The sequence below is a fragment of the Ammospiza nelsoni genome, chromosome 21 (assembly GCF_027579445.1).
Source record: "Ammospiza nelsoni isolate bAmmNel1 chromosome 21, bAmmNel1.pri, whole genome shotgun sequence".
NCBI classification, from domain to species: Eukaryota; Metazoa; Chordata; class Aves; order Passeriformes; family Passerellidae; genus Ammospiza; species Ammospiza nelsoni.
The window spans coordinates 5,647,141-5,660,152 of record NC_080653.1 but is presented as its reverse complement, the minus strand read 5'-3'; the positions used below and the strand labels follow the sequence as shown (position 1 = coordinate 5,660,152).

General features: G+C 47.1%; 1 protein-coding gene across 1 annotated transcript; it reads right to left on the bottom strand.

The window, feature by feature from the left end:
* Positions 1–2,008: 2,008 nt before the first annotated feature.
* Positions 2,009–10,480, bottom strand: PRKRIP1 (PRKR interacting protein 1). Its single transcript, XM_059487180.1, has 6 exons — positions 10,345–10,480; positions 9,070–9,148; positions 7,552–7,652; positions 6,722–6,807; positions 4,986–5,053; positions 2,009–2,751 (listed from the first exon to the last, which is right to left on the bottom strand). Exons 1-6 carry the CDS (start codon positions 10,462–10,464, stop codon positions 2,633–2,635), a joined length of 573 nt encoding a protein of 190 aa, XP_059343163.1. The 5' UTR covers positions 10,465–10,480; the 3' UTR covers positions 2,009–2,632.
* Positions 10,481–13,012: the final 2,532 nt, after the last annotated feature.

Here is a 13,012-nt window from a genome sequence, read left to right as displayed (position 1 = left end):
CCCTGCACTCCGCTATTGACTCAGCAGGAAATCCTGTATAAACCCATCAAAGGGATAGGGACAGCCTTATGGGAAAGAGAGGGAGTTCCTGCCCTGGAAATGAGATAAAGAAAATGCTGAAAGGCAGCACAATGGGTCAGCTTTATAACAGGGTAATCCCATCTTCCTGAATTCCATTCTGCCTGGGGGAGGGAACAAAGGATAACAATTCTTAAAGACCTAATACAGAGACAGATACAAGTTATCCTGAGTGTGCTTTTCACCTCTGAGAGCAGGAACACCCCTGCTCGGTTTCAGCACAAACACTGCTCTCAGGCTCCCACATTTGCACAAACACACGTACAGAGCAACTTTAGCCCTTGAGGGTTAATCTCCACCAGAGAACGGAGAGGGACTCCTCTAGAAAAGAACCCAGAGCACGAATTTAGTGTAAGCAGGTCAAACTCCTTGGCAGTTTCAAGCCTGTAAGTTATTACTGCTTTCTTGGTGCCCTATTTGGAATAGCAATCAGTTGTAGAGCTGCTCCTATTTTACTATGCACAGGAGCACTTCCCCTTTTCTACTCCACGGATGAGGTTTTCCCCGTTTTGAGGTCACATAGTATTTGCATTTTTATTCTAAACGAAGAAACATCCCTTGAAACCTCCCTTTGAAGTGCTTTGTATTCTCAAACAAGCTTGTACTGCCACGAACAACCACAACAGAATGTTTATGGGAATTCACAGCTACACCTACCAAATGCAGCTCCTACTGCTACACTCAGCCACCCCGGCGAGACAGAGCGTGAGGCAGATGCCACCTTCACCAACACGCTCCTTTTGCTGTTTATGGATTTCAAACTCAGCATTCCCAGAAAACACAGCATGAATTATTCAGCACGGGCATCTCAGGGAGGCAGGATGAGGCCACACAACCTGAATTTGTTCAATCACCAAGACAAACTGGAGTTCACCTTCCTCATGGCTGAGGGAAGTGTGTCCTCACTCTGCTTAATGCAGAGCAGCACTCAGCTCAGAGGCAGAACATTTTTATTTGTGAGACTCTCAGTTCTTTGCCCATCAAAAACCCCTCATGTTTTTGTGGCCCATCCTACAATATCCACAGGGTTTGCCTGCCCTAAGGGGGATTCATGTGAAGCAATGCTCATAACTAATCTCTCCACAGGGAAAATGGATCCTGCATCTGAATGGAACACTGCCACAACTTGCAACACTGAGCAGAAAATAGTTCCATGCAGATCTCTATCCTGAGGGAGGCAGTGAGGATATGGACCTGGCAGGTCAGAAGTTATCCAGCTCTGAAGCCCTTGGATATGTACAGAGGAACTAAACACAAACATCACTTGCACTTGGTCACATCTGCTTCCCAGCCACCATGGTAATACCATGGAGAAGCCATTACATAAAGCCAGCTCAGACAAAATGCAGGATTTCTGGCAGCACTATCCAACAAAGGCGAAATCTAAAAAGAGATTCTCCCTTTTTACTGTTTTTGCTTAAAATAATTTGGCATTAACCAAGGCTTGAGAAGAAGTAGCACCGCATTCTGGATGCAAGGCTCTGGGATGAGCATGTCTGAAAGCCAGCAGGCACTTCTAATTAAAGATACACTGAAGAGACAAAAACCAGAGTTACAAGTAAAACCACCACTGCATATGCTTTAAGCACCAATAAGTAAATATATAGAGAGATATAAAGATTCCTACCAGGGAATCCAAGGTGCAAAGCAGAGCGCTCAAGCAGAGAGAAAGGCAGGTGTCATCACAGGAAGCTGAGCACAAGCAAAATGATTCCATTCCAAGCCTTTCTGCCACAGGATTCGGAGGCTTTACACACAATCTTTGGGAAAAGGTATTGTTCTAATTCAAAAGCAAAAAGTAACATGCAGCTTACACCTTTTTCCATATTTTCATGTGTGCCACATCACTTGATCTCTTTGTCCCTTCCTGCAGCACCTCTTTTATTTTACTGAAATCCTCTTCCAAAAAGAAAAATAGAAGACAGAACAATCCAACACATCCCTTTTATTAATTTAGAAAACATGGAAGAAAAGCAATAGGGAAAGTTTTAGCATTAAAAAAGGGATCCAGATTAAAAATCTATAGAACTTGTCTAGCAACATAAACTGATTTCTTTGGGTTAGAGATGACCCCATACAAAACCCCAAATGCAGAACACTCACAGTGCAGGAGAGTCTGGCTACAGACCACTTTTCTACTTCAGGTTAAACTCTTCCCCTAGATTCATGTATCCCACTGCTACCAGCTTCAAGATAAGTAGAATACGTAGCCTTCACAGTAATATTTCCCTTAAATGGTAATAGTTACGTTTTAGCTTTCAGACAGAAAAAACACTCTGGGCCATTTCAGAAAGAACTCTAGGGTCATAGAGACTTATGGCTGACTCTTTAGAGCAAACTTAGAGCAGACTGCACAGCAGTTATACAAGCAATTAAGAAAAAATCTCTTATTTGGCATTTCTCTATCATTTTCTCTCAGGCCTGTGACGTGAAGGCCATGCCCCGCTAAGCAGATGTAACGTACGCCAATGGGTTCTGCTTGGCTGAGATGAAAGATTTTCATGCTCCTGAATATAAAGCAATGAACAGTGTTTCCAGCTGTCCCTGGAAGGCCTCATCCTCTTCCCATTACAAAACTTGGCTCTTCAGCATCATCTTCCTTCTCTTCCTCCTCCTTGCTATCCTCTTCTTCCTCATCCTCGCTGCTGCCTTGCTCTTGGGATTGCCCAGGTTCTACAAACACAAACAGGATGAATGGATGGATGAGCTGTTCCCACCTGGCTTCCTTGTCAAGCATTTCACAGCAAAACACTCTCAGGTGCTCAGCAAATGTGGATTAGGTCAGGCTAATTAGCACAGAGGGTAACATATTCCCCTGTGTCTCCCTTGTTAAGCATCTCACAACTAAGCAGTCCCAGATACTCAGGGAACACAAATCAGGTTCTATTAATTCTACCAGGTGATGAGGAGCTCAGAATGTCAAATTCTCCCTTGGGGAATTCCCTTATCTCCAGTACCAAGTCCATCATTAAACACCTCCACCTCCTCTGGAACATTATTTCTTTCTAACAGAGGCAGTCAAACACTGAGGTGATGATTATTTCATTCCCAATCTCACCTCTGCAGGCTGGGATGAAATTTGAAGGATCCCACACAGCACTGGGAAGGCACAGGCAAAACTCAGTGTATTCCTACAACCTATCCAAGTCCACAGAAACTCCACGAGGTGACATAAACTTTTACAGACTGTTTGCTATACTATCAGTCAGGAACTCATTAAGATATGCCTAAGGTTAACAAGGGTCACAGAAAACTTGTGAAGTCTGCTAAAAAACCAGGACACATCTACTAGAAATTAAATAACCGATAACAAAAATGAGGAATGGCATAAAGGCCATTTTTCTGCTCTCTCCTCCTCCTCAGGCCCAGTCACACTCTGTGTCCTGACCAGTTCACGCGGGATTCAGGATCAGTGGTCTGATGCCACCACGTGGTGAAGCGCTGAACTTTGAGCGTTTACTGGGAGTTTGCTCATCAACAGCTGATCTCATTCAGTGCCAACCCTTATTCTTTATGTTTTTACTACAACAAAGATGAAACATGGCAATTCAGAGGTTTAATTTATTCGTTCAAAAAGGAAGATAAATGTTTTCCTGCTATATCCAACAAATACATTTTAATCAATTTGAAAAAACTCTCAGATCACAACCCAGGGCACACAAAACTAAAAAAAGCTGTTCTCAGTTGACCAAAAATGGCTAAGAGAGAACTCCTCTCCCCCTTGATATTATTATTTTACATATAGAACTCTTTTACACAGACTGTAAAGAGTTAAGAACTATTACAAAGACCAAAGAGTTTGGATTCTGTCTTTCAGGAACTTGTGCCAAACAAAACCACTCCTGCCCCACAACGGGTACAGGGCAATCCCACACCTCAGTGCCAGTCCCTGATCCAGCTCTCCTCTCTCCCAGCCACTCCCTAAGGGATGGGTATTCTGTTTGTTCACTCAAAATGAACAAATGTTGACTCATACTTAAATTCTCCTCCCAGTTACAATTCATAAATGAGTAGCTTAAAAAAATAAAAAAAAATAACAAGACCAAAACACCAAAAAAATTCACTCTGCTACATTCACTTGCTGTCACAAGTAAAATTAACCTAACAATTTTTCCTCCCATGTTTACATGAGAGGCTGGCAGTGGTTCAGCTGAAACAGATCCAATTCTGAAAAGCAAAGCACAAATAAGGTAGAACTGTCAGGCAAGCCACTGTTCCAGCAGAATTACCAGAAACTGCTGTAAATTTAACATTAACCATTTGTGTGCTAATTCACATTGAAAGAGTAGGCCAAAATATACTCACTGGAAAGAGGCAACAAATATGCAAAAGTTTGAGCAAACAGTTACACTGACATTGCTGAACATTAATGTTGCAGAAGAACAGAAGCAGTTAGGTTTTTCACCTTTATTTCTATGAAATAAAATAGTCCTGTGGAACAGATAGTACCAAGGTGGCTCAATTTCTTACACATAAAATTATAACTTTGCTGCCCAAGTTCTGCCTTTTTTCCACCTGTTTTCCCATACACATTCAAAATATACTTTAAAAAAGCACAGCCTTGAACAATCCTGCCTTTCTGAACCTCAGGTGAAGTTCTGAATCTGCAGTTCATCAGAATAGCTGGGGCAAAATATCCACAAACTCAGATTCCAGAGTTTGCTGTCCAAAATTCCCCCTAATAAATGGAAAATATTCACAAACAGCCAAGTTATTTGTAAGATTAAATCTCAACATACATGGCTTTCAAAGAGGATTTTGAAACATCAGCTAAAATAACAAGCTTAAGGCTCAGGCTTTAATCCATGTATTGAGAATGCCTGGGATGGGGGGTGGAACAAAACCTTCTAAGCTTCAATGAAGGAACAGAACCAAGTCCTGAGAAAAGTAAACTAAATTTCACTGACCTTTTTCCTGCTTCTTTTGTTCAAGTTTGTTTTTCTTAGCTTGCAGTTTCTTCTCTTTTAACTTCTGGCTATAAAGCAAAGAGAAAAGACTCTCTGGCAAATCCAATGTTGTAAAGCTTCTGCACATTCATGCACTGATAAAGGACATAATACAGACATCCTGGAAAAGCTGATTTCAGAAGAGAAGTTCAATTTAAATTTGGCCTCAATTGAAAATTCAGCAAGAGCAAATTTAGCATGTGATCAAGAGAAACTTTTCTATGTTGTTTTCAGATTAATGGAATTTTTTAAAGCCTTTCATGACTCCACTGCAACCAGAACTATGATACACAAGAATCTCCAAGAACACAGATGGAACAAGAATGAAACTGCCCCCACATTTTATCTACCTAGGCTAATAAACACAAAAAGAAAATGGTGTTAAAACCCAGACTGCAGAAACTGAACACTGGGGGAAAAAACCACCAGTAATACATACTTCAATTGAAGAAAATCAAAATAGTGCAGTATGCTCTGACCTTCCTCTTTGGCTGTGCTTTCTCAGGATGTCAGGCCCTAGGAGTAGCACTGGGGGTAAGAGGGAATTTCAATTCATACAACCCAGCTCTCGTTGCCCAGCAAAGGCAACCTGGGAACTTAATGGCAGATACAGGCAGAGCAGCCTGACATTCACATGCTCCTCTCTCAACAGCACAACTGAATTCTCTTGAAACAGAGAGCCAGGAACTGAACCTGTTGGGTCAGGACAGAGAAGGGTGGTGAGGGAAATTAGAGGGGCTCCTGCAGGGCAAAGTCACACCATTAGAGCAGGGCAGGGGGACATGGAGGTGTTGGTGTTTAGGCAGCATCTGCTGTTGGAACAGTTGTTCTCCATCTCAGCCAGGGAAGAGGCAGCAGGCCAGATCTGACTTGCTGGCCATCTGTTGGACCACATTAAATTAAACTAAGATGGCAACAGTGTTTGTGTTGTGCACTTTAGTGTTAACATGGCAGTGAGCCACTTTGCACAGGCCTTTCCACAGCAACTCTCAGCCACAGCATGCAAAACAGCAAGGGAGAGGCTGCTCAGAGTCAGACCCTGGCAAAGAGCAGAGGCACGATTCCCTGCTTCTTCTGAAACCTATCCTGGACACAGAGAGTGGGATTTAAATTCTTGTGTCACTGCACTACAAAGGTCAGTCTATTTCTTGAGAGCATCAATCTTGTAAGTGCTTCATTTTGTCTAAAATTTAAAGGAAATATGGATTTAATATTTTTTTAGTATTTCCACCTAACTTATTAGACTTGGCTTGCCAGACATTTCATTGGGGTAGGCAGAAGCAGCCTACCCATGAAGCAGCACCCAATTTTGCACTGAAACTGCTTGGTACCAAATGATTCAGACATAAACTCAAGCCAGATATAGACACAAACCTTTCCTGACACTGTTAAAACAAATATGCAGCAAGGCATTTTGCAGTCAAGACCACAGTGTCAGCAAAAGCAGCTCAACCAGTCCAAAGTTATCCTGCAAGCAATGGCACGGAAAAGAAACCACCCCAGCAAAGCCTGTCAGGTTTACAGCTACCTTTGGAAACCAAACATTGACATTGACAACTTTAATTTCCACAGCCAGACTTCCCAGCTGATAGATGCAGACACAGAATGACAGTGTTTATCCAGAGCATGCAGCTACAGATGAGGCACAGGGAGTGAGGGTTTCCATGTCAAGCCTCCTGGGAAAGATCTGCCCTTACCGCTTCCTTCTGCGTTTTGCTGTTTGCTCTTCTGCAATCATCTTATTCCTCTCCAGTTTCTTCTGGAATTCCTCATCTAGTCTTTGCTGTAATTGATCACATGTCATACTTTGGTCACAATCTAAATTAAAATACTTATTTTAAAAGTCATGTCCTTTTAGGGAGAAGTCTTTTAGCAAAATACAGAAGGGAGCTCTGCCAGATTTTGCCTGGCTTCTTTATACAAAGCCACGTTCCTAGGGATGGCTCCTGTACAGACAGCATTTTTAACCTGCAACCTGAGCCAAACATTGGAACCTTCTGAGGGAGGAACCCTCACCAGAGCAGATGAGGGAGGCTGGGCTTCTGCCCTAATTAACGTTTCAGTAAAAACAAATGAATAACTGGAGACACAAACATTAACATACGGACTCATCTCGGCCAAGAGAGAGTATATCAATAGTGTTTCCTGAAACAGGGGGCATTCTACTCCATCAGGACTTAAAAGAAACATCTGAACTCTATGCACAGGCACTCACTTTGTTTCTGTCTGTGCAAGGCAGTGTTATCAGGGATTTCTAGCTTTTAAAGCATTTTCAAGTCAGCCTGAGAACACACACATTCCCATGAGGCCTTACAGCGTGCTAGGACCCCAGGGAACACAGGAGATGGAGCACGTCTGACACAAAGCACCAAATGTTTCAGTACCGACACAGACACCACGGATCACACACTCCTACAGACTCCTCTGACAAGGGCATTATTTGTACATGGCTTTCAAAGAAAACACACATTTGCAAAGAACAACAAATAGCTGAGGGGAGGGGGGAGTTATAAAGAGCTGTGCTGACCTTCTCAGCCATGGCATCCATGAAATCTTGCCTCTGGTACTCTCGCCGACGGAGGTGCCGGTACACGTGGAACTCCCCGCTGCCAGCCCCAGCACTGGAACCTGCAACAAGGAGAGCTCAGTCTGTAGGAAAGGAGGTAAATAAATGTTCACAAATCACTGCAGCTGTGTAAGACATGGTGTCTAGTGCAATACAGCACAGCTGGACACTGAGGGATGGGACACAGGAATGGGCACTGTCAGATAAAAACCTACCAACAGCACACGGAGTGTGTCACCATTTAAAACTCAGCTCACAAGCAAAAGCAGAGTGAGCTGCAAACCCACACACTTTTGGGTCACTGCAGGTCCTACAATCACCCCCATGCAGAGCCCACCCTGCACATCAAGGCAGGCAAAGAACTGGAGATGAAATGCACTCCTCAGTCTCTTACAGGCAGAGGTGAGCTACAATACCCTGCTGATGTTGCTTCCCACTAATTTTCAGCATTTCTCAACATAAAATAAAGGTCAACAGAAAGGTGGTAAAAGGTGATCTTGTACTTTCCCATGCAAGACACATCCACTGACAGTTTTCAACTGTTTCTTCATAAATTAAACTCCTACAGCTCTCTCTTCCTAGCATTCATCATGCTGAAGCCTTTAAGCATCGTGCTCCACTCTCTTCCCCCATCCTCCCGAGCCCTTTCTCAAGGGAAAGGAATACAAACCTCAAAGAAAACACCCAATTAAAACCCAGCAGCTGGGACTGCAACAAGGGTGCTCTTGACACCAACAGAGTCCCAGCATGTCAGGTACTCCCAGAAAAACAAGACCATTCACTCAAGCACACAGCAGAGCTATTTGAAAAAGCCATGGGAGAATTACTATAAGCAGATTTTATTCAGAAGCATATAAAACCTTGAGTCCAAGATCAATTATTCTGAAATAAGAACAGGTCAACCTCTAGAAAGGATGGAGGTCTCAAAGAAAGACAGAACTTCTACATGCAGGCAATTTATACCACAGCAGCTCCATTTAATCCCTGCAGGCAGAAGTAAAGTGTACACAGAGCACTTGGGTCAGGTCCTGGCACAGCTGCCAGCTCCCTACCTGAGCACACACATTCACACCTGCTGCATGTGCCTGCTCCTCACAGCCTGAGATTCAGGCTCAAAGCAGTCCAAAGAAGGACTTCACACTGCCAATCTTCCAGAGCACTCTCAGATCGATCCATGGAGAGGACAGATTTACTCATCATCATTTACTTGTCATCACCAAGAGCAGCAGCTTATTGCACTGCAGGCAGCCCACGTGCTGCAGTGCCACGGGCTTTGTTCTCTCTGCATTCTGACAGCCAGCAAAAAAGTGGAATCAGAGAACCAAATAAAACTTGAAAAATCAACTCTCAAAGCACATTTCACACCTCTTTTCTCCAGCAAAATGAGCAGCAGAAAACCACCTCTGTCCTTCCCTGCTAAACATTTTTCTAAGTTAATTGTGGCTGATACCAGAGTTATCTGAAGAACAGAATCTTTACCCATGACATCTCTAACGAACTCCGGGGGAGGTCGAGGTGCCCATTCATTCAGTTTTTCAGGAATTGGTACAGTCTTTTCCTGCAAGAACAAACCAAGCAGCCATCAGTATCTTCCAGGAGCAAAGTCTGCAATTTTAACACTTTGTTGAAAGGCGGGGTACGTCTGACAACAGCCTCTTCCACCAACTGACAGATCTCAGGAGGAGCACAGCTGCAGCAATTTCTTCATGCACAGGGATCAGGAGCAGGCAGAAGAGGAGAATCAGAAGGGATCCTCTCTGTCCCTCACATTCAGGCCTGCAGGTCAACAAACCCCAGGAGGATTAGGAGTGTCTGTGCCTCTTTTCAGCACGGCAGCTAGAAGGAAGCATGTCAGCACCTCCAAGCACTCACAGGAACTGGTATCATTCACTACCAGCAGTCTGGGAAATGATGAAAGGTGTCTGAGCACCTTCCATGCCAGAGCTAGAGGACAGGGAGAGCAGGGGAGGGAGAATGCATGGTGCAAGGTCAGAGGAAGAACGTACTGCAGGGAAGTCTCAGCCTGCTCCAGCACACGCAGAGCAGGGGGTGAGAGTCTCCTCCTGGCAAAAAGCTCCTCAGGAAAGGATCAGAACACCCAGATGGAGGACCAGGGTCATGCTCCCACACATTAAAAGCAGTGGATAGAGGAAAGACCAGCGGGCAGAGCACCGAGGGGCCCCTGTGTTCCCAGAGAAGCGTGTTTCTCCTCACAGCATCCCACAAAAGACGGGTCCTTCCCCCCTTACAGCAATACAGAGTGTGGGGGGTCGGTCCCGCTCCCCTTGGGGACCCGGCAAGGAGCAGGGGGCGTGTGTCGATCCCGTCATGGAACCGGGAAGGAAAAGGGGGGGTTGGCTGGTCCCTCTCTCCTCACAGACCCCCGGGAGGGGGTGGCGGTTCCTCTTCCCTCACGGACACGGACACGGAGAGGAGAGAGGGGAGGCTGGTCCCACTCCCCCTCACGGACCCCGGAGGAAGGGAAAGGGGGTGTGAGTCCCTCTTCTCTCACAGAGCCAGAGCTGGGGTGTCCCGGCGTCCTTCTCCCCTCACAGACACCGAGAGGGTCCCAGTGTCCCTCTCACCTCACAGACACCGAGGGCGGAGGGCTCGGTGTCCCTCTGCCCTCACAGACCCAAGGGGTGGCTGGGGTGGGGGTCTCGGTCTCCCTCTACCCCTCACGGACCCCGCCGGGATTTCGGCGTCCCTCTCCTCTCCCGCCGCCCCGGGCCGTGCCCCGGCGGGTGCCCTCACCGGGTTCCTCATGAGGCGCTCGAGGCGGAGGCGCTGCTCCTCGGCCGCGCTCCTGGGGATGACGAGCGGCTGCGGCTCCTTGCGGGGCCGGGGCGGCCGCGGGGCCGAGGGCGCCGCCATGTTCCGGCCCTGGCCTCGCCCCGCCCCCCGTGACGTCACGGCGCGCGACGCGGGCGGCCCCGTCATGGCGGGTGCGGTGAGGGCCGGACCGGGGCGGGGGTTTGTGAGGGACCCCCGTGTGAGGGAGCCACGGAATCCCGTCCGTGAGGGGACAGGGACACCGAGGAAATCCTTGTGGGGTCATCGAACCCAACTTCTGCCCTGTCACCACCCTGTCAATCAGAGCACTGAGTGCTACATGTCGTTTCTTGAACACCTCCACGGACAATGAGTTCACCACCTCACTGGGCAGCCTGTGCCAATATCTAATCACTATTTCTGTGAATAAATTCCCCCTCTTAATGTCCATACCCTGCAGCTTGGACGGAGGCTGAAGGCAGAGTCACCACACTGTATAGTTGGAAGGGCCCTCTGTAGATTACCCAGCCCAAACCCCCTGGCAAGGCAGGGGACACAGGAACGTGTCCAGGTAGGCTTGGAATAGCTCCAGACAGGGACACTCCACCGCCTTCCTGGGCAGCTTGTTCCAGCACTCTGCCACCCTCAATGGGATTCTTTGAAGGCACAGAGTCACAGAATTATTGTTCAGGTTGGAAAGGACCATTGGGGTCACCCAGTCCGCCCTCCCTAATCCAGCACAATCCCCTGAGTGTGGCACTCGGGGCTGTGTCCAGGGGGCTTTTGGGGACACCCCACACCCTGTCTGTGCAGCCCGTGCCAGTGCTTGGTCACCCACACAGTGAAGAAGTTCTTCCTCATAGAATCACAGGATGGTTTGGGTTAGGAGGGGTCTTAAAGACCTTCCTATTCCAGCCCCCTGATGTGGGCAGGGATGCCACCCACTAGACCAGGCTGTTCAGAATTCTCTCCTACCTGGCCTTGGGCATTTCCAGGGATGCAGCAGTCAAAGATTTTCTGGGCTATCTGTGCTGGAGCAACACCACCTTCACAGCAAAGAATTTAGTCCTAATATCTCATCTGAACCCATCCTTTCAGTTTGAAGCAGGTCCCCCATTTGTTACTATAAATTTGTGTTCAAAGTCCTTCTGCGTCTTTCTGTCCATTTGGGTGCTGAAAGGCCATAATTAGATCACCCTGAAGCCTTCTCCATTCCAGGCTGAACAATCCCAGTTCTCTCAACCTTTCCTTGTAGGAGAGGTGCTCCATTCTGCCAATCATCTGGTTTGTCTTCTCTGGGCTCAATCCAACACTCCCCTGTCTCATTTTTGGGTGGAACTGCCTTTGCTCCATCCACTCATGCCATGGCCCATCACCACTGAGGAGGGCCTGGCTCCAGCCTTCTCTCAGACACTCAAAAACTCACACACAGCTTGTTCCCTGTGTCCCAGCTGTGGCCATGCATCCTGCCCAAGCTGTGTTTGCTGAGCTCTGCTGTCCCCTGTCCCCTCACACACCTCCTCAGGGCTGCAGGCTGTCCCCAGCAGGCCGCATTAGCGAGGCAGCTCCGGCATCTGCCACGCTCCGTCCAGGGTGAAAACTCAGTGTGTGTTTTCCACTGGCGCCCTGAGCCCTGCCAAATCCCTTCCCCGTGAGGGTGTAAGCGATACAGCACTTCCTGGTGCCCCCGTGGCAGGCTGCCTGCGCCATCTGTTCGTGTCACTTTGGTCATTAACCAGCGTGGCCCGTGGTCTTTGTGTGCTGACAGTGATGAACGGCAGCGCTGCTCCCCACAGCACCGTGTGGGCAGGTAGCAGGGGGGGAAGATGCTGTGCTGTTTGTGAGAGGAATAGAGGATTTGTCATTACAAACAAGCTGTGGGTCTGCTGGTAGATAAAACTAGCTCTGGGAGAGAAAAGGAACGATGGGAAGGATTCCATTCCGAAAAGATGTTTGCTTTTACAAATAAACTTTAGGTTTGCTGATAAATGAAATTAGACATTGAAAAATGAAAGAAACGATGGGGAAGAAAAAGCCCTAAATTCCATAAGAATTAAAAATTAAAAGGAAGGGTTATACATTAGAGGGAAATCTTTGGGAAATCTTCGGTATCAGGTGTTTTGGCAAGTCTGAACCTCTCAAGTACCTCAGCCAAGGGGGAAAGAGAGAAGGGAAATGTGGCCAGGAAATTGGGATAAAAAGGAGGCTGCGTCCTCCAAAAATTTGAGAGATCCCAGGGGAATGCCCCATGGCCTCTCCCTTTATTCAAATAAAGTAAAAGGACTCCTCTGTCCCCTTTTTGGACATAAACCTCTGGTGTTTGTGGATTAATTTTCCTAACATTTTCATCCATATTCACACCTGGGGTTTGCAGGAACAGCGCTTGGATGAGCTGAGGGCTGCTACACCCAAATCCAAGCTTGCCTGACGGAGCTGGAGGGAGCCATGGTGGGGAAGAGGAGCCAGAGCTGGCTGCAGCACAGGCCTCCACTGCAAGCCAAATTTCATTCCAAGTCGCTGTGGCCCTACAGAAATGGCATGGCATGTGCTGGGGCTGTGTGTGCGTCACAGAATGAGCCAGTAAAGGTCAGCTGCAATGGAAGAGGGGCACAAGCCTTTGTGCAGTTTATGGAGATAAGCCAGAGCCGGG

Coding starts and splice junctions, on each gene's coding strand:
- PRKRIP1 (XM_059487180.1), bottom strand. CDS start 10,464: ATGGCGGCGCCCTCGGCCCCGCGGCCGCCCCGGCCCCGCAAGGAGCCG. Junction 7,653..9,069: donor GTTCGTTAGAGATGTCATGG/GTAAAGATTCTG, acceptor TCCTTGTTGCAG/GTTCCAGTGCTGGGGCTGGC. Junction 6,808..7,551: donor TGGATGCCATGGCTGAGAAG/GTCAGCACAGCT, acceptor GATCAATTACAG/CAAAGACTAGATGAGGAATT.